Raw genomic sequence first — 22,779 nt, forward strand, 5'->3', positions numbered from 1 at the left:
ATCTGAATTTATAATCCAGTAAGAGTAATGCATACATGTGTAGGAATTTATGTAAAGGAACTCTAAACTGCAGTAAATCAATTTGAAATACATGACTACAACTACATTAATTGTATATAAATACATAAATGAACAAACAACAATAATAACGAAATTAAAAATAGTTATAATTGTCTGTAGGATGTAACATCAATTTAGTACTGAAAGGTGGTTGTATGCCCTTTTCCCTCCTGTCTTAATTTTCACCTCTTTCTCCAAGTCTAGTTTATGCATCGTTCTTTTTAGACTCAGTGTGCATACAGAAGAGAGTAACATTCCCTTGAAACGTACAAGAATTATAAAATTGTAAAATTCAATTTTCTTTTGGCTAAGAAAGCTTTATATCTAAATCATTCGTTCTCTCTGTTTTTTTCCAAAAATGGACTTATTCCATTTTCATAATAAATGGTCATATTGTTGAAGAACATAGTAGCCAATAGGAAAATGAAGTACTATGCTACATTGCTAAAAGTTTCAAATCTAGTAATGCTAGTGCCCCTAAGGAAATTGATTAATAATACACTCAATAAAAATCATTTTTGGGGCAAGACTGAATTTGTTAATAATGAAAATGAGCGAGGAATAACCAGAAAATACAAATACATAAATAGTTTAGGAAATCTTCTTAAAGACATAATTTGAAACGTAGAGAAAGTGGTGATGTAACTTTGAATGCGAAGTACTCTGAAATTACGCTTGCGAAGTTTGTCAAGACGAGGCTATAGTCACACTTACGAGAACTTTAACAATCCTCTGAAATGTCATCCTCGTCGTTATTGACACACTCGAGATCCACGCTTCTAGTGATATTAACTTAAGCCTCGTGGCTGCGCGTAAGTCTTCCTCCCAGCTCCAATTAAAAAACAGTTCCGCCGTCTTCTGCTTTGTTTCGGGAAGGGAACTGTGCTAGATTTGAATTCGTCTCGAGGAATACTTAAGAAATTTCGCTAGAATAAGTGACGCAAGGAGTGATGGATGAGCAGAAACAAAGGACTTATTGGTGGAGCCTTTTTCTCTAGCCACGGCAACAACTCAAAGGTTATCGGGCAGGAGAACGTCCTGACCCACTTTCATCCCCCCCAGAACACCGTTGTCCCTGTAGGATACCTTATCCTTAAAATAACGATATCAATTATAAGGGTCACTTCCAAGGCAATTTCTCATGAGAAAAATGAAGAAAAAGTTAAACGTTGAAGCATTCTCAAGAATACTACCCAAGAACAATCTATTAAAAATTTAATATGGCTACTGGAGGCTGTGTTGCATTGTATAAAAAAGCAGCATTGGTTTTAATATTCTTACATTAATGGCAATAATGGTCAATAGTACAATTAGTATTAATGATCTTAATGATAATATTACTTCTTTAACACGAATGATTTTATATTTTCAGATTGTTAAATTTCTTAAATGTTCACGTACTGAAGTTACAAATTTTAGGAATTTTTAGGAATTTTCTATACAAATGTATAGGAAAAAGTTTCTCAAGATTGTGTCCATGATAGTATATTTTAAGGTAATTGAAATCGGTGACCTGACCCATTTTCTTGGACAATTACTCGTTTAATAGCTATGTTCAAGAGATACAGATGGCGAATTTCCGCGCATAAGATACATAATGCATTCAGAAAAATAATGAAAATAAATAAGTAATTCTAAATCGCTCCAGGAATGAATTTCACGAAACAATTCATCTGCCCTTACAATTCTAGAAGTCTTAAGTGTTTAGACTGAAAAATTCGAACGGGGAAGAGAAGTCTGACGAACTTCTTTCCCTCCTTTTGTCATTTTTCAAAGGCGCAAGATCCAGAGAAATAATTGCACGAAAGGACTACAAAAGAACTCAATTTCTCTGTTTATTATTCCACTTTATTATACGACTGAGTTACGATAATAAGTTCACCGAGGGAGCAATTATAATTCTCGTGCAACAGGGAATGACAGACCCCCGCGACGTGAAATAAAAGAGCTCATCCTCCGCGAAAGAGAGCAGACTTTCAGCGGCAGGGCGGGGCTAGGCTGTAAAGGAACTCAATTTACAAATGCCTCCTCGAGGCGTCCGCGATTGCCTGCGCGTCTTGGGGATCTCGTCGCGGCGAAGGATAAATTAAACTCGCCTCTCGATAACCAGCAACGACATCGAGTCTTCTTACCTGCAAATCTTTCGTTACGATCGCTCACTGAGTCTTCATAACTAGAAAAGAAAGGCCAGTTTGTCTTTTATGCTATCGATGTGGATGCAGATTATCAATTTAATGCAAACCACAAGGTACTATTGGGAAAATGGCAAACGAAGAAAATGTGGATCTGATAAAGTAGACTAAAAATCACTTTTTCATTTCGAAAAGTTGTACATGTATTTTATTTGTAATAATTTTTACATTGTTTTATTTTTACAAAAAGTTTATCTTGAATAAGTACACGCGATATCAATTATGAGAATGATGAAAATTTACTTTGGAAGCAAATGTTTAATTATTTCCTCTCAGAAACAATTTCAGCCTGATTTTATCATTACAAATGTTAAACTGTGTTTTTGCTATGTTTTGGGACATTAATTACGAAATTAATATGCCAGTGATCGTTTGTGTGATGAATCAAACAAAATAAGTAAATTACAACGTCTAATTAGAAAGAAGCTATTTGAACAAATAAAACATTTTTGGTCTAAAATGTGCGTTTCTATTTATTTTTACATCTCGTGAAATAAGAAAATAGTGATTTTCGGCTTTTGGCCCATCTTGTAAAAGAATTTCCTCTCTATTGTTCATCTTTCATTGATTAACACATTTGAGATCAGTGTATTTTGCTAAGACTGTCATCATCAACTAGCAACAGTCTTAGCACAAAAATGACTCACATGTTGTGTCCATGGCGAATGAGGAACACTATCCTTTGACCTAATAGGTGGGTCATTGGAATTGAATATATTAACACATTCTTCTGTTTTGATATTCGGGTGTTTATGTACCTGAAAAATAAGGGATTCCTGTTTAATTAGTAGACAGAGTAAGATACTGGAAAGTCTATGGAAAGTCTATGAAGTAGCCCACATATGGGCAACCCCCAACCCTCTACTTCTTTTGATCCGACCCTAATCTTTTTCAGCGAAACACGTCTAGTTCATAATAGTAGAAAACATGATTTGTTCTACCAACTCACATTAAGCTGACGTCATATGTTCCATTAATAATTAGGCCTAGCCCTTGACTTGGAGACAGAATGATTATTTGGCTCCCAAACTGGAAGAGTTCATCCATGTCTGCTGTAGCCTTTGTAACATCCCGTCAGTAACTGATTTTTCCTACTTAATGGATTAAGTAAGGATTTGGCGCAATATTTTTATATTCCCTACAAATTTTTGTAAGAAATGGATCATAATGAAAGAAAAAAAGGGAGAAATCATGGTCGAGCCTAATGATAGCGGTTTGGGACCAGGAGTTCTGAGAAAGGTCTTCATAACCGAGAAGGAGGGAGAGCAGACCCATGGTTCAGGATAGTGACGATTAAGGGTAGAATCGTCAAGCGGGGCATTCTCTCGTGAAACGTTGGGGAGAGTGAAAGCAATCTGCATTTTGAAGCATTCGAGTTCAGTGATATGTATAAATGTGTAGAGTCAATTAGTTGCTACTGTGCAGATCAGTTGTTTAAGTTGTGCAGTTGAGTGAATATTCAGTAAAGTTTTGTTTCGTGGTGATTGCAGTGGTGGTTTCTTTTACACTTTTTTCCTTTTAGTTTCTTAGACGCTAACAAATTTTGATACAATCTTTCTTGAATTGCAACAAGTTTTCTCCTTACGTCTAATTTCTTATGTTCAACCTTATTAAACTTCAACCACCACAAGGCGATACTCAGGTAATTCTAACCTTTACCGTACAATCTTTTTCTATTTTCAAAAATTGCCTTTCTTGTTAATTTCTTAAGTTCAATATTAAGAAATTTTACTCCCAACAGACATTAAAATAATATCAACTCTTTTGGTACAATTTTCTTCCATTCTTAAAAAACTTTCTTTTCTCTTAGTTATTAATGTTCAATGTTCAGAAATTTCGCCAGTATCACCCTTACTGAGATAATTCCTACCCTTTGGCACAATCTTTTCCTACTTCTAAAAAGCGTTCTTCTTTCTTAGTTTCCTATTTTCAGCAGTGAAAAGTTTCAACTCCCACATGGTATTGCAATAAACATTCCAAACCTTATGGTCCAATAATTTTCTATTTCCAAAGAATTATTTCTTTTCTACTTTCTTAGATCTAATGCACAGAGTGCTTCATAACATGTGGGACCCACTTCAAGAGTTGATTGTATGCCTAAACACAATGGAAAAAAGTCATACAAACATGTGTCCTATCTGTCTTCATTTATGAGACATAATGAATTTTATAAATAAAGCAAACTCTCTGTTCGGCTTCTCTTTGCATAGACAACAATAATTCGAAAGCAATATTTTTAATTAGACCTTTTTTTCTTGATGGGAAACTAACAAGCACGCGTTTACAGGAAATATTAGAGGAAATTCCAGTCGATATTAGACTTCTTACGTGGTTTATGTATGATGGAGCTCTGTAGCACTTTAACCGAATAGCTAGATAATTTTTAAATCAACATTTTGCAAATAAATGAACTGGTCGTGGAGGTCCTATTGCAGATTTGAATCCATTAGATTTTCATTTGTGGGTACGTTTAAAATTTATTGTATACGCAAAATCGATTGAAAACGCTGAAACACTACGAAATAGAATAAAGCAAGGCTTCCAACAAATTCGAGAAACACTAGAAATGATAACGAGAATAATCAGATCGATACAAAGACGAGTGCAGGCTTGTCTCCAAATGCAAGGTGGTCACGTTGAGCATCTTCTGTAAAGGTAATTAAAACAGAAAGTTCGTTGCATCTCATAAACGAAGACAGATATGACACGTGTTTATATGACTCTTTTCATTGCTTTGAAGCACACAATCAACTCCCAAAGTGAGTCCCTCATAGTATGAAATATCTTGCATAAAAAAAGGTGAAGTCACGGTAACGAGACACCATGAACGATAGTAAAAATAAAATTTGCTGTTGCAATATATATCATGAACTTCTACAATTATACCAACGGAGGCGTCGTAAAATCCTTGGGAGTCGTGAAAACGAAACACGTCTTGTTCCGTTTGCAATATGCATGCGTCACGTGAACAGTTTATTCTCTGAGCTTTCTTACGACCGCTTCACCCCCTGCCCCGACGGGGCTGTTGCCTAGACCCGCGCTTCTCTCCGTCGAGACAGACGGAGAATTCTAACAGACTGATATTAACGATGGAAAGATTTATACGGTGGTGTCACGATGTTTCTTCATTTGCGCATTTCTTTCCGCGCGACAGACACGCTTGGAAAATTCATGGCTTCTTGTATTCTCGACGACCAGACAGAACGATCTCGAGGAATGACTTTTTCCGAGGAAAGTCCTCTCTCCATCATTCACGAACAAAGGAGCACACCTGCTCCTAGGGAGTTTCTAGAGACTTTCGATGTCTTTGCTATTCCCCAGTTTCCTGGCTGTTAAGGCGCCTGAAATTCGAATTTGTGGCCAGATTTACGGTCGTTTCGCGAACTGCTGGCGTTGAAAGTTGGCGAACAATTTCGCGTCTCAGCTTGTCTCATTAATGCGAGTTGTTACTACTGGAAAGCCACAAGTGTTTGAGCTGCTCCACTCGGAACCGCTGCCACGTAATGTTGTGTCCCTGTTTGCGGCCTTCCATCGCTACTTCCCTTTCGCAAAACCCTCCTTTATCTCCTCGTTCGATCGACCCGCGCCCCTTGGACTATGCCACCTTCGGGGGAAAATCGATCGCGACTGCCTTCTTTCCTGTTAAACCACCCCGTCGAAATTTATCGCTTTTATCGCTGGAATACAACGTACAAAAAGTTGACTATCGATTCTGGGGGATAGAGTGACCCTGAACGAGGAAAGTGTGTCATACTTGTGAACGCTTTGTTAGTAGATTAAGTGATAGTATGAGTCAGATATCTTATTATAATTTTTAGTAGATACAGAGGAGAGATTGAAGGGATTTTCTAGTTGAGAGAACAAAAACAGAGACATTTTTGATAATTTTCTTTAAAGAAATCATGAGACTTTTTAATACGAGGGTTTCACTCACCTCTTTGTTCATGTTTGTAGAATAATCAACAGTGTTTTTAATACTCAGTAATGAAAATTGCAAAAGTTATGTAATGATATATTGTGGAACGTTTATTGGAACAGTCTATATGTATCATTACATAACTTTTGCAATTTTTTTTGCAAACAAATTGTTGATTCTTTTCTAAAGACGAATAAAGAAGTGAGCAAAACCTTTGTATTAAAAAGTTTCATGATTTCTCTGGAAAAAATTCTCAAAAAAGTCCCTGTATTTCGACCTCTCAATTAGAAAAGCTCCTTAAGTAGTTCTGTTTTGCTGGAGAATTTTGTCTGATAAAATTTGTAAGAATTTAATTTGCCTTTGATTTTATTTAAGAATATTCCCGATTTTTAAATACTTCTTCTTTTCTTGGGTGTAGAGAATTGGTGGAACGATTTTTACTGAAATTTCTGGCAATAGAAGATTTAAATCAATTATCAAAATTGTGCGTTTCCTTCCTAATAGTGCTTCATATTTCTCTAATCTCGTTGGGACGTTTCTAAACTTCCAGGCTCGATAAAGAAATTGCGTTTGTACGACCCTTCCTCCGAGCCAGAGCTTCTCGACCTTCCACGTGGAAAAATAGAGGGGGTTGATCGAAACGTAGGGGTGGTTTGAACTTCCGACGTCTGGAAGCACGGTTTCCGTAAAGATCACCGAGAGCAGAGGGTAACCAACAAGTTGCCAACCTTGAATCGATAAGAATGAGAGAGTCTCAAGGGTTGACTCCTCTAACCGAGCGACCCCTACCTTTTTTCAACCCTTTCCCTTCCACCAGTCACGCCTCCAGTCAACTTCTCGATGGTTCAGCTTCTCACGTAACTTCCTTTCTTATTTTTTCTTCGATTTTCCCTGTCTTTAGCTCCATTTCACTTTGTTCCACCCTCGTCAGTCTTCTTCAACTCCTGTCTGCGACGCCTTTCATCCCCTCGACCTCTATCTCCTCCCATTTCCGTTTTCCCTCCCCTCGTGTTATTTCGTCTCGCTAAGACCCCCTCGAGCTTCGAAGAATCTCGAATAACCTCAGGGAACTGGCAGTAATTGAGTTCTTTTGCATCGAGCCATCCCCTCGCATTATGAATCCGACAACACACCCCCCTAAGTAAAGTGCGCGCGTTATAGACCTTATTTTCTGAGCTTGTTAAGAATTGCATGTAAAAATGCCATTGGTTATAATTTTACTGCGTTGATTTTTCGAATTATATTATTGGTAGACTGAGATATCATTGATTTGTGCTACTGAAAAGTCACGAAGTTTCTTTCTTTATATAATTGGGAGTTCAGCACGAAATTGATCAGACTTATTTCTGAATTTATATAAATATAAGGATATCGATGGTCAATGCTGAATTGCTACAAATTTTGAAATATCATTAGTCATTGATTTATACTACTGAAGTTATTAGTTGTACTTCTTTCTCTATTAATTGCAAGTTTTGCATGAAATTAATAAATCCTAATTCGGAATTTATTATGAAAGCCAAATTATCGGTAATGAATTTTTAATTCTTATTTATTTTGAAGTCTCAATGTCAGTGGGATTATTCATTAACTTATACCACTGACAATCAGCAGCATTTCCTTATTTATGGATTACTAATTCTACACAATATTAATAAATGCTGATTTTATGTTCATATGAAAGTAGCTGAAAATACTGCTGATTATTATTCAATTGCAATAGAACATGGCTTCTCATCGTGAGAACAGGTAGCACTTTTTCACTTCTGTAACATGTTTTATAGAAAATCAATAAACCATATCTTTGAATACTTGAATTATAATACATGACATGTAGATTCAATATATATCGTTAATTATTATTCAACTGCGTTGGAATTTCGATACATGGACGTTCATCTGATTATTTATTATTCTGTGACAATTTCATACTTTACGTATTACAAGTTTCATGAAAGCTTAATTAACATTTATTCTGTGCTTCTATAATTACTGTAGTATTTAGTTACATCAATTTCGAAGACATGCAAGTATCAATCTTACCTTAATCATTGACTTATACTACTGGAAATGTACAGAAACTCTTCTTTTCCAAAATACAAACACTTCTTTATTTTGTAATTTTACATAAATAGCTGACACAGTAGTATTACAATTATTCTTATCATTCTACTCTTTTTATCGATCTTCCGATTCAGTACGAAATATGTATTGTTACAGAAAGAAATTTTTAAATAACTCTTAAGCATTTAAACAGAGCACTTTACCATTAACAAAAGATGTTTATTATTTATATCTCGCAAAGAAAGAGTTCACTGTTACACAAAATAAAGTACCAAAATTTATTCTTGTATTTCTAAAGCACCCTGTATATCATAAGTTTCGAAAATATTACTAAATCCTAAATACTTACACTTATAGAAACATAAGCACCTAAAAAAAAAATAGCAATGACCAAGTCAATCGAACGTCTCATAACAAATATTGGAAATATTCAGAATTTCCAGTAGTACAGCTCAATAATATCTCCACCATGCCACGAAATTTTGCCAGGGCTCCCATAAATACGTGTCCCGGTACCATCGACGAGTCGATGAATGAACGCTTATGCAGAATGTATAAGCAGGAGTACATTGATACGTTTATCGACCCGAACAAATTCATATTTCATCCATAGATGACGTGGACGCCATCTTGAGCGTACATGGATTTTCAGCAAAATATTTACAGTGTAAATAGCTCGACAGGTTGGCGGTATCGGTTCGACAGGAAATCTTTTATGTCGCGAATCTATGCTGGAAGTGGCAACTCTTGGCGGTCTTCGGCAGCTTCAGCCCTGGGCTAGGTATTCTGCATATAAGGGAACTGGGTTTCAGCGTGGTACGCGCGTAAGCGCTGTGAAGAAGTAACTTGAAGGTGTAAACCGACGTGACTGGCGGGGAAAAGTTTCTCTGTTCGCGGTGATAAGGGTGATTTATCGACCACGTGACTTGTTCTTAATTCTATTTCATGCCTCACACGTGTACAGAAATCGTACCCTTGCTTCCTTGCTATTGTACTCAAATATTGTTCTTTCTTCTGGAATTGTATATTTGTTTATGAAGTTAAAGTATTTTACAAGAAGAGTTTTTATTTAGAAAGAAATATTTATATATGGAAGGTGGTTCAGTGCATGTAAAATTTAAATTTTAACTGACGTAAAGTTGTAGAGGAGAGATTAGCAGTTTTACAATTTTTTGTACTGTTTGAGCTTCATCCCGCAAGTTACAGTGTGTGAAACATTCTTTGGAATGTATTCAAAATATTATTTGCTTGTGAGAGCTGTACAATATTTTTGTTTTCATTTTCGGTCATTGTATTCAACTTTTTAAAATTTTTATAATAGAAAGTAAAATGTCAAACTTTTAATATATGTATTTTAATAATTCTCTGTGAACAAATTCATGAATAACTGTATGTTCAGGTGTGTCAGAGCACCCTTTATGTTAGGTAAAAGGTTCGAATAAATAAGTAACAAGTAAAAATAATATAAAGTAATTACAGCGTGAAAAAAGAGCAAATTCAGAATAATCACAAGTCCAGATTGAGATCTGGATTCTGTTCCAATTCAGAAGACTTTAATAGTTTTAAACTTCGTTTAACTATCTCAGTTCTGTTTGTTCCCTATTATCAAAAGGAAATCTTCGATATCGCTTAGTCAATGTTCAAGGGCTGTTGGTTTGGTGTAGAAATACAAGTACTTCAACTTTGTACCGACCCTGTTTTTACGAGTTTAGCATTGGAAGGAGCTCTCAGATTGAAATCTCAGAACTTCTGTAATCATAAGTTTGCAACATAATGTGTAGGGATTGTACTTTCGAGGCATCACCTGCGTTGAATGATTGTTCACTCTGCTTCATTATATCCACTTTAAGAAATAAAGACACGAAATTTCTTTCCAAACTGTTAGATTTTAATGTACCGATTTTTTTTGTTTGTTACAGGAACTTATTTCATTCTGTACGATTTCATCGACTTCTTCGAAAAGGATCAGGCAAGCTTTCTGGAACGTGACAAATTTCTCAACATCATCAACACCATCTTCAAGAACATGTCCCAGATCGAACGAGATGCCATCATTTTCCAGGTGGGCTCACTTCTACTCTCATATTCAATAGAACGTCAATCGATTTTCGTCATATTTTATGTTGACCTTTGGCAAAACTTCTGCAGTGAATCTTCGTCTTTGAAGAAATACTGGAGCATCGCTTTTCCTTTGAAAACGAACTTAAAGTAGTTTCAAGAGATTGTAGAACTATTCTGGACTCTTGAACTACTCGAAATTTATTTGCAATTGAAAATGTGACCAGAAAAATCTTGAAAAGTACCACACCACATGTTTATGCTTCATTGTCTTTTCCATATTTTAAATCTTGTACGTTTTCTTTGTCCGTGACCTTGAATGACCTTGAATAATTGTAGTCACTGAATTTCTAATGAAAGGGACTATCATTGCAGGTGTTTAAAAAGAGGTGGTTCCATTTAAAAAAAATGGAGGTGACCTCGATATCTCTAAAAAAAATATGACAAAAAGACAACAATTTTTTTGGCGTTCTGTGAGCTCCATTGAACCATTCAACTTCATCCTTAAGACATTTGACGTATCCTTAAAAACAACAAAGATATTTAAGGTGCAAACACCCTATTATACTAAGTCAGCCATCAACACAAATTTGACACCTTCACGGTTATAGTGAACTGCTGATTCTGCTAAAATACCAGGTTATAGGGACACTTGGATTTAGAGCAACGCTCGTGTCGAACTGTTATGCGAAGCTATGATGTCATAATTAACCAGAACGTAACATCTTCAACTGTAAAGTGAGACCTTTCTTACGAGTCTCCTATTATCGTGGAATAATGTTTCTCTCTAGTCATCGTCGAATTTCCTCATAGAGCCGTCTGAAGTGGCGCGATTTGTCGTGTTAGTCCTTAGAAATGAGCCCTGACAGTCGATATTCCGCTCACGTTGCCCCAAGACACATTCACTCCCTGGATCACCAGTACAAGACGTAGCCTGCAGTAGTAATGGACCGCGCAAGTCAGACATACTTTGTAGAGTTCTACCTGAGGCAGTGGTAATGGAAGGCAAGAGTCAGACACGAACTTAAGTATTCCCCTCGCGTTATTGCATCAGGCCCCGGGATCTCTACGATATTGGACTTCCATTGCGCTAGCAGGGGACGAAGTCACCAGCTTTTCAATATTCCCTGGTTTTTTGGAATATTATTAAATCGGTGCAAAAGGAGTTACTGATTTCGTGAAAACGTAGCAGTTTTTCAGGGGCACAAAGGAAAGCAAATTTTGTCGTAAAATTATTGTGAGTGAGTTAAATTAAATGTGTACAGGATGTTTCATGATAAATGTCAAAAATTTTAAGAGCTGAATTTATGCCTCAAAGCGGGGCAAACGTGAAAAATGAAAAATGCGATTGGGACTTCGCTTTAAAGTTATTAATTCTGGCAAAAGGATCTAAAATTCGCGTGAAATGTCTAACTTACGACTTAATCTACTACAGGCGTGTATTAGGTCAGACACAGCGAAGTAAGTAGAATAGGTGTTGAGTCAGACACATTTTACACGTTGTTTGGACTTTTTAAAGAAGATCCCTCATTAGGCATTAATTAGAGGGTTAAAATCCTTGGAAGACGAATGGTTTTTAATGAACACGGGAAACGAATGCAGGATCATTTTGACTTATAATACAATTCCTATTGCAAATTACTTTCTCGAAGCAATTATATAGAATATCGAATAACGCATTTTGAACATTATATACTTCGCTTATTTTAAGTTTTTTGCACACTTGATACTTGAAAAAAAGTGTATTTTGTGTATGATTCTTACATATTTGTAAATTTATTAATTTATTACACTCTTGACATCCTGCGCTGCATTTGTGGTCAAAGTGACTCTGCATTTGTCATACGATGGTTAAACAATTAGTGATTTGGAAACGAAGCCTGAAGCCTTATTTAGTACGTAAAATCATCCCTTAAAATTTCTGACACCTGTTGTAGAACGCTCTTGTAGAGAGGTAACAACTTTGACCACATTGAATATCCCAATTATTTTTAAAAATGTAAAAAAACCTTATTAACAAACGTTATATAGTACGAGTGCACGCATAATGTGATGATATTAATCCATTTTTAAGCAAAGAGTTTTCGGAAATTTTGCTTTAGACTTAATTTCACGCGTCACGATCTTCAATTATTCATTACATTAATTTTCGCCCAACTCTGTCCACCAAACAGTCAGAACGCTTCCAGTCACATTGGTCCAAGACTAAATATTATTTTTCTCCATACAAGAATCGCTCCTATCTAATACATCAGACTACACATTCACCCCTTCACCCCTTGAAAAATACACTTACCTCTCTCCCAAGCGCGAGATCGGAAGCATCACACGAGGATGCAGAAGATTGGCAAATGTGCCCACGTATTTCGGGGATCGAAACAGAGCAGAGGCAATATCGCCTGGAACTTCAGATAAAAGTCATCCCCTGCGCGCCCTCTTGCCGCGTTAATACCGCAGGGAGAATGGCGGGCCACGAGCGCCGAGGAGCGCGTCAGAGGCGGCGGAGAACTTCCCTGAGACTCTATACGCGTGCTTCCCTCGCTCGAGCGATGCTTCAAAATCGCCCTGTTCGTTTTCACGAAACGATGTTTCCATGAAATTTTCGCTGGATACATCGAACGGTTCCCAGAATCGAAAGGGCCCCTGGGAGTTGCCAGCCTCTGGGGAACGGTTTTTCGGAGGCTAACCCCTGCTGCTTTTAAACGTTTCATAATCTCCTTCCGTTTTTTCTCGTTCGCTACATTTTTCTGTCGGCGTATTTTCAGTCTTGTTCAGATTAGTCGAGTTACGTGAATTCAAGTGTCTTGAATGTAAAGCCTCGTTCAGGTTAGACAAGTTACTTGAATTCGAGCCACTTGTATTCATGCAGCTTGAAGTCGAGTCTATGTTGACACAAGTCAAGGTACTTAAATTCAAGTGATTTGAATTGAAAAGTAACTGGAGTTCTAGTTATCATATAAAAATAATAAAAATGACGTCGAAAGAGGTGATACGTGTTAGTTATTTGGTTATGGATTTTTCAAACAAAACCTGCACTTTTGACAGCTACCTTGACGTGCACATGTTTGTCAATTTGCTTGAAATTTGGTACATTCTGGTACAGTACGCATCAATCAATGTATATTTCAAGGCAAGGAAAAGTTGAAAGGATGTCAACTTCACTTAAAGCTTGAAAGGATATCTCGAGTCAAGTAATATAACAGGTTCACAGTGGTCATACTGCCCCAAATCACTTGCGTTCAAGCCACTTAAATTCAAGTAACTTGGCTAATTTGAATAAGGTTTAAGTGATTTGAAGAAACTCGGCCAATTTGAAGCTGTTATTTTACTTGATCTGAAACATCCCTCCAAGTATCTATTTCGTCCAGGCATGTTCAGACTAGTCAAGTTATTTGAATTCAAGTTATTGGAATTCAAGTGATTTAAAGTCATATGACTAATGTGAACTTGTTATATTTCTTGACTTAAAATATCCCTTGAAGTTTCAAGTGAAGTAAACGTTCTTTCAATTTTCCCTTGCCTTGAAATATACATTGATGGATGTATACCATGATGCACACTGTCCCATACAGGGCAAATATTAAGCAAATCGATAATGTGAACATTATGCGTTATAATGTTCGTTGTAATGTTATATATATATATACGTTCGTTGCATACATACAATGCGTTGTAATGTTATATATATACGTTCGACCTGTGAACATTAAAGAAGATTTCAAAAATGCATGTCTTGTTGGAAAAATATATAACCAAATGACCAGTATGCGCCCAATAATTAATTTCTACCTGAATACTTTCTAAATAATTTCTAAATAATTTCTAATAATTTCTACCAACGCCATTTTTATTATTTTTGTATGACAGCTTGAGCTCAAGATACTTTCAAATTCTAACTACTTGAATCCAAGTAACTCAGCTCGTGTGAACACAAACTTCATATCAGGCTGCTCGAATAGAAGTGCCTTAAGTATAAGTACCTTGAATATAAGTGCCTTGAATTCAAGTGACTTGACTAATTTGAACGAGCGTTCGCGGTGATGCTGTAACATGAGCTTTTGGAAATGTACGAATCACATCGGGGGAAACCTGGAAATACTAGCGGTGATTCGTTGCCAGTCCAACGGGCATCATAAATATTGTTCGGCCCATCGAGGATTACTCGGTATTTCAATTATGAGCACGCGATTGTTCGAATAATTCGATGCAGCGAGACACCTGCCGAGATTTGGGTCGGTTTAGCAACCATGCAAGCAAATGGGTTAAAATTTATGAAGCTGAACCCGAAAATGCAGAGAACACGTGCTCTCGTAAGGGATTATTATGGTACTGGAACAGTGGCATTCGTCGATTCTAGTTTGTTTATTTAATACTGTTGTGTTGGGAGGATACTTTATTTAGTTATGTTTAAGTGACGCTAGTAGATAATATTTACAAAAATAAAAATATAATAGTAGCTATTGAAATTGCAGCACCTAAAGCCTTGTTCAGATTAGTTAAGTTACTTGAATTCAACTAACTTCACTGATTTGAATGTGCCTCGATGAAATAGAAACTTGAAGGGATGTTTCAAGTCAAGTAAAATAACAAGTTTACATTGGTCAAGTTGCTTCGAATCATTTACATTCAAGCTGCTTGATTACCAGTAATTTCACTAATCTGAATAAGATTTTACAAATAATACCAATGCTTTTGGTTTAACTATCAAATCAGAAGTCATCGTATCTGTTATTTATCGTTAATCTAGTTCCCTTTTGTAAAGATGGATCTACATTACATGTTACATAACAAAGTCATATAACTTTGCTTGAAATTTTGATTGGTATAACAAATTAGATATACTTAACTATCACGTTTATAATTATTTTCATGTTTAACAAATATTATGTTTAGTGAGCATTGCAATTTTATTAGCCACTACTGTAAACGGCGGGTCAGAAGTGACCCAGTTTCCCAATTTTTAAGTAGAGAAATTTCTTGGATAATTATCCTCATTTCAGTTGCAAACATCAGTAGTGTACAAATTTCAGTATTCATCTCAATTTACAATAACTATAAATTCAAACTATTAAATTAATTCTAAAAAATGTCTATGTACCAATCATGATAGCATATTGTCAAGAAACTTTACTGTGGGCAACGAAAAGATTGCAGAACCTATAAATACATTTTTTGCAATAATTATCATTGGTCAATAATGCATTCTTTCTCACGATGATGCAACTGATCATACAGAAAAGTGCTTACATACAAAATTACTGAAAAATAATATACAGAATATACGTACTTTGTAAATACTAGCATGTTCTCTTGATATTAATGCATACATAATTGAAAACTGTTGTGCATGATTAATTGAAGCTATGCACGTCAAAGAAAATCAATTTTATAGAATAAAAAATGAATGCAACGTATTATTAGAAGATATTGAAAGGGTTGTGTAAATACATTCTGAAATATTTATTCCGCCTTATACAAAGTGAAAAGGAACACAGGAAATATCGAAAATACAATCAATAGTAAATATCGAACATATTAGCAACAGTGTGCTGTTATTTTGTGATATCGCTTTTATGTTATTCTGTTATATTGCAGAAATAATGCATTGAATAAATTCTAATAATTTAATAAACGTATTAAAACAATTTAGTACCCCTATTAAGCAATCTACAGATTAAAAGCTAAGTAATTTGTTGCTACAGAATGGAAATAAAATATACATATCCACAAAGTTACAAATTATAATCGAATATCCCTGAACAATTCTTTGAAACCTTTATCAGCTTTGTGCAATCTTCTGTTTTGTGGATGCTTCATGCAAGAATTAATAATGCTTCACAGAAACAATTGTACCACATAGTACAATGCATGCAAATGGATTCTCTTCTTTCAACATACTGCAAACCATTAAGAAAACTGCTTTAAGTCAAAAACATTAAATTCTACTAAAAAATCTATTATTTAAAATTAAAGATTTTATAAAACCTACGTGTTAGAAGGTATTCTACATATTAAAAGAAAATTTCTTACTTATAACAATTTTTACAGTTTTATAATATAGAAATCTGGGTATTATTTGATATAATCATTTTTTATTTTAATTAATGTAAAATTCTTTACTGTTAAATAACAGAGCAAGGCTTCCACCAATTGTGCAACATTTATTTGAGAGCCATGTTTAATTTTTCCTTAATTTCCTTGTGTTAAATAAAGATATTAAGACACGTTTGTGATTGTGTGACTCTTTGGCAATTTTATCTACTCTTTCTACATATGACATATGAAGTATTCTACATATGAAGGCAACCATGTAAATGTTAATAAGAGGGAGTTATAAGATTTACGTAATGTATTTATGAGGTTTATTAGATTTATGGAAAGTATTTAATAAGAATTGGCGATAACTCTGAAAAATCGTAAAATTATACGAGGAAGCAATATTTTTATCTAACGAGGTTAATTAAGTGATTAGGCCCATTTGAATCAGACACGAATCAGCAACTTTAACTAATTCGTAGCTACCCCCGATATTGCGGAAAGGGTAGATATAAGCTGGTCACGCAGCCCTAATCTTTCACGAGACCTTACGTGGGGCGGCAGCATCAGGAAGCTCAGCTTTCTAACCCTGTTCTGGTAGTGAGCGCGAGAGATCCTCCCTTTCTAAATTCGATAAAAAATTGCCAACAGGATGCTCCATTTTCCGTAAGCTTTCTGCTCAGGATTTTCTTGAAGGAAATCGCTTTACATTTAAAATGAGAAAGAAAGTTTTTGGGTAATTTCTAGTGTATTTTCTACTCTTCTCAATAGTGAAACAAAATTTGTGCTTATATACGTATATCTATAATAAAATTTTTCTATAAACACGGCGTTTGAATTGAAATTTGTAATATATTGAGTTTTCATCGATTTATAGAAGAAAATTTTCTGAATTTTTAAGGTATAGTTTCCTAGAAGAACATCAAATGAATAAAAGTTATTCTCAACTTTGACTTTAAAATAGGTAACATGGAATGCATAATTTGGAAGGTTATATTAGAGTCAATGTTTATTATGAACAACTTTTTAAATGAATAATGAAATCATTATGATGGGATCTGAAACGTCAGTAAATAATTCGTCTGAATTACGAATATTTTAATTAATTAAAGTAATTTAATCAACTATCGTGTTAACTCGTTCGTGTTTGCAACAGCTTCAAACGTCCAATCTTCAATTTCATACATTACAAATGATGGCAATTACTGTTTGCGTGATTATATGACATAAAATGATGTTAAAATAAAAGAAAATATTTCACTTTTTAATTATTAATCGTTACTTTTTTTGTTATTTCACTTACAAATGAAAATTATTTCACATTAATTATTTTGAGAGAATGGTACATTTCTTCTTAAAACAGAATTCCTGAGTAATTCAAATTCCAGAATAAAATTAATATTTACGTAAGTATTTACGCTGCTTAAAATATCATAATTTAATTTTACAAAATTACGAAATGAAAACAAAAAGTCTATATAAACTCAATAAAGTCTGCAAAATCAAATTCTTGTATAATATTATTGCATTTTCTGATACATGTATAGAAAATTTAGTTCAATTAATCTAACAAAGATGTCATCTTTCAAACTTCCATGTTATATAAATGTAAAAATTCATTAGTGTATCCACGTAGTCCTTTAAACTGATAAAAATTAATATGGTTACTAATGACCTACCGATTGATGCAACCTTGAAAATGAAATAAAAAAAATTCCATCGTTATATTTCCTTCCACTTAACTGTAAAGCATCTCAGAACACGTGTTTCGGTTTAGCTTCCACATTTATCCCCGTATCACAAGCAACCCTCCCAGAAGTATGCAAATAATTCTACAAAAATTCATAAGGTGTGTTCAGCTTCACCCTTCCCCTTAATTCCACCAAAATCGATATGAGGGTAGATACGAGCGTCGTCCCAAGGTTAGGGGTTGGGTTTCGAAGGTCGAGGTTTGAGGCCTCTCCGCCCCCTGAAACAAACAGTGGTCGTAACCACGTGAAAGGGAAGCGTCCAGAAACAGGGCGTTCTTTGGTAATCGATATCGTTGTGTACACGGCTAATGTCACCCCTCAAAGACACCCCTGCCCCACGAGGGGCGGTCGCTAATTACTTTCCCATCAGTGGTACGAGGCATCAAAGTTACTTCGTCAAGGATCAGGCCGCGTGAAGGCTCGATTCGAGCGTCGATTTAATTAAAACAGTACGTACAAGTGAGGGGGTGGCTGGGGGTGGGTGAGGGGGTGGAAGGGCGGGTGCATCAGCCTGGAAAATTGAAATTGGAAAAGGCGGCCTGCCAACGGGGAAGAGTCAAATCTCGACGTTGCTGTTCTGCTCTCTCTAATCGGGAAACGCTCCTGTTTGCCGAAGAAAGAGACCTCGAAAAGGGGTTGCGGCGAGGCAAAAGGAAAGGCGGAACGAAGACCTTGAGTGTTTCTCTGGACGCGCGAATTTTTTACGTAGACCCTTCACGTTAATTGAAATCCCGGTTTCTACTTTAGAAACCTTCTTCTTTCACCTTCATGGAAATTCAACAAATGAGGAAAAAGACTTTTTTCTGATACACCGAGGCAGAATGGTGCGGTTTTCGAAAAAATTCTGGGAAGTTTCGTGCAATGGTTTTAAATGATTCGAGAAAATTGTGGTACTTTTATTTATTTTTCTTTTTAGAGATACCGATTGAGGCATGGATAAATACTGCGGAAAATATTTCGAAATTCAGCCTTTTTTGTTGCATTCATATAATATTGACAGTGGATTTAATTTCAATAAGCTCGGATTATATGTTTCACATTTTGCGTTTGAATTAATGTTTTGATTATATAAACAGGATATTTACAAAATATATAAGGTTTTATATTACCTAGAATTTATATGTTCCATTTCTTAGCTGCAAACTTAACCCCAACTAACAGAGAATTGAGAGGTACATTTTTATTTCGATATTTCGAACACAATACACTTCACAACTTCACAATAATTATTTGGAAAAGCACGTTATCAAAATTAATTTTCAAGTAACAAGAAATGTATTTCAGAACTTTTACTCTTCAATAATAATTGTAACAATGTCCTACAGCAATTATTTTAGAAATTATATATGAGTAAAAATTAATTTATTTTTATTGCTTTTTCACAGTCCAGTCATGAATGACTTAATTTGTATGGTTGGTCATTTGTCTCTAATTGTTCCTCTTTTCTGAATCAACATTTTACTCCTCTTTCAAGGCCTTCAGCGACTTCCTTTGCCCATGACTGGATCAGTCGTGGCCGACCATACATATGCAAATATTTGTTTTCGTTCGTTCCATACATGCGAAATCCACGAGAATGACGACATTCCCAATGTCGCCAGGGAAAATCGTATGCAGTCCGCGTAAATATGTATGCACGCTTGTTTGCGGTGAGAGAGGGGGTTCCTCCACGCGCAACCCCTTCGCCCTTTCACCGAGGGTAAACAACGAGGGTAAACGACCATGAATATTCAGCCGTTAATTTCTTAAAATCTGAGTGAATCGACTATCTGAAGTCCAAGGGAAAATTGAATTCTTCACAAACTAGGAAGTATTTAAAAAAGGATTACTCTTTCTATCCTTCATTTTATATTCAAATCATGATTGAAAATAAAAGACAACACACCTCACTTAAACCTTGTTCAAATTGGCGAAGTTACTTGAATTCAAATCATTTGTATTCTGTAGCTCTGTAGTCAAGTCATTTGTATATTATAGTAAGTCGTTAAAATTCAAAAGTAACTTGAATTCAAGCTGTCAAGCAAGGCTGATCAAAATGGCGTCGAAAGACATGATAGAGCCTGGTTATTTGGTTACGTATTTTTCAAACGAGACATGCATTCATTGATTTGCTTGAAATTCGCGCTGTATGGTACAATATACATCATGGCACACATCAATCAATGTATATTTCAAGGCAAAGAAAAGTTGAAAAAACGTCAACTTTATTTGAAGCTTGAAAGGATATTTCAAGTTAAGTAATATAGCATGTTCATATTGGTCATATTGCCTTCAATCACTTGCATCCAAGCCACTTGAATTCAAATAACTTGACTAATCTGAACAAGGCTTAAGAAACAGATCAAAATCGTCAAATTTGAAATTATATACCAACCCTCAAGTCTTTAGTCGTTCGTACAATCTCAATTAACTACAATAGCAATTTTAGACACGTAGACCAAAGAAATGTAAAAAATTTCTCAACAGGTTAAATGTCCTCCAGAGACACTTTTAAGGGCCATGAATGTTAATAGCGGAACAAGAGAGTATTCTTACTCAACCTACATTCGCGATTTCTTTCATGAAGAATATCGAAGTACGCCTAGGATAAAAATATTCAGGAAACGTCACGGCGAGAGCAAGATTTCCGCTCCCGTGGCGTCCGAAATAAAAAGCTATGACGATACGATTCTTCCATCCTCTTCAACCCTGTACTCTCTCCTACTCGACGATATTTCCAGCGAATGTTCTCTTGAGATGGGAAAAATTAAACGTTGATGTTCCTGGCAAATGTGCGCGCAGTTTGATGGCAAGAATACTGACTGAATTAAATAATAGACCATTTGAAAGAACTCGCTGAGAGCATCTTCTTAATGCAAACTTCTTCAGTTCAGTACTTTGAAACGTTGGATACGTTAGGGATTTATATACTTCGAGTATTAAGTGTATAAGATAGTTGAAAAATTACATACATAAATTACAGCGTTAGTATCCTTTTATAGTTTCAATTCTTCAAACATTATAATAGAGTAGAGACCACTAAAATTGCAACACTCGCTAACTCGTGGTACCTAAATTGTTACACAAATAAAAGTTTTCAGTAAAAAACGGAAATTATTGTAATAATAATCCTAACTATCATTGCACACTGACCACCATTCTTCCCTACGTCTCACGTGACAGTTAAACCAAAAGCATCGCTACATGTAAGGTAGCACAATTTCAATGGCCACTGGTATAACTTTGTCATCGCACTTCAGTCGTAACAAAATAACACACTCGAAACTGATTCTCATTAATTCCATCTGCTTCGTGTTCCAAGAATCAATGCCTAGCCAATACTTTCCAATACTAGTCAATACTTTCATCCATTGCTGTATGTTAATCCCAACCTTTGGGAGATGGGAGGTGAAACGAAATTCGTAGAACCTTTTCTACAGGTGGCACGGCACAGATAGCAGAAGCCACGGCGAAGATAAAAGGGAACGGCGAAAATTGATTTCCGACAAGGTGGCCGCATTTACATAGACCGCCCTCGGCCCTCGAACCACCGTCCCGCAGCCTCTCTCCGCCCCGCGAGAGGAGCCCCTGTCCCGATGCGTTCGAGTCGAGCACGATTTGCATTCGCCTGGGACTGACTTTTGTCAGACACTTTCACGCGCCGATGCGCCGAAAATGCTTCGAGACGGTCGCAACGAACAGCATTCTTCGGATCGGCTCCGCGTCGCCCACCCTCCGCCGCGAAGAAAATATGTTTCGAGGCTGGGAGATTTGGATGAATTTCGCGGGAAAGAGATCGAGGAGAAAATGTCCATTTGTCAGAGGCGAGACGAACCATTCTCTGCGGCATAAACTTTCGAATATGTTTCGAGATGTGAAAGACGATAGGGCGGGGTCGGGATGGAGGGTTTTATGCGCGTTATCTCGAGATAAGGAAAGCAGGGAAGAGGAAGGCTCGCAGTGGAATGGCTGCATAATTGAAAAGAAGCGTTCAGACGTAGCGACGCTGTTGCGGGATCCTGGCAGGGATCCTTGCATTCGCCTTGTAGAGATCGAAGCTTCGATTTCTGCCTGCAAATGGCGGCAGCTTGGGACTTCGGGTCCTGAGAAGGGAGGCTGAGGTTGAACACCTAGTTTCAACTTTCGGCGTATTTTCTCTGTTACCGTAGGCGCGTAAGAGTTGAGAGGGTGGAGAAGTTCGAAACCTTTTTCGACGCATTACGCGATACCCATGTTCGACTTTCAAACTTTCCTTGCTAATAGTTGCTTGCAGACGTCGTAAATTCTGCGAAAATGAACGTCTGGCGTGAAAGAACGTGGGAGGGCACGTTCGAGTTATGGGTAGATGAAATGTGGGGCGAGGTGGCGCTTTGGTAGATGAAGGTGAGTCAGGCTTGTAGCATACCTAGCCTACACCTTTTATCTACCTTTAGTTTACCTTTTCTCTTTTTTAAACAAATGTCTTTATTATGCAGCTTTTCTTTTTTCGTTCTTTGTACGCTGTTCGTTTATACAGGATGTTTCATAACTTGTGTGTTTTTTTTAAATTATAATCTGAAGGCATAATATTACGATCTTCAGTAGAGGAAACGAATATAGACCTAATTTAACCATCTTATTGCCAAGGTATCGATCTATCGGTGTTAAAGAACAGTACTAAAATTATCGCGAGTTAATTCATTGGTAAGTGTTTAAAAATCTTTTTACCTTTTGACTTTTTTAT

General features: G+C 36.1%; 1 protein-coding gene across 2 annotated transcripts in view; it reads left to right on the top strand.

Annotated features, from left to right (window-relative positions):
• The window catches only part of Ache-2 (acetylcholinesterase 2), a 196,681-nt gene that overhangs the window by 96,244 nt on the left and 77,658 nt on the right, over positions 1 to 22,779 (top strand). For both annotated transcript variants that reach the window (XM_076380881.1, XM_076380882.1), the window contains exon 2: positions 10,152 to 10,294. In XM_076380881.1, coding sequence (XP_076236996.1) covers positions 10,152 to 10,294 — 143 coding nt within the window. The remainder of the gene's footprint in view (positions 1 to 10,151; positions 10,295 to 22,779) is intronic.

This window comes from Calliopsis andreniformis, chromosome 6 (genome assembly GCF_051401765.1).
Source record: "Calliopsis andreniformis isolate RMS-2024a chromosome 6, iyCalAndr_principal, whole genome shotgun sequence".
NCBI lineage: Eukaryota > Metazoa > Arthropoda > Insecta > Hymenoptera > Andrenidae > Calliopsis > Calliopsis andreniformis.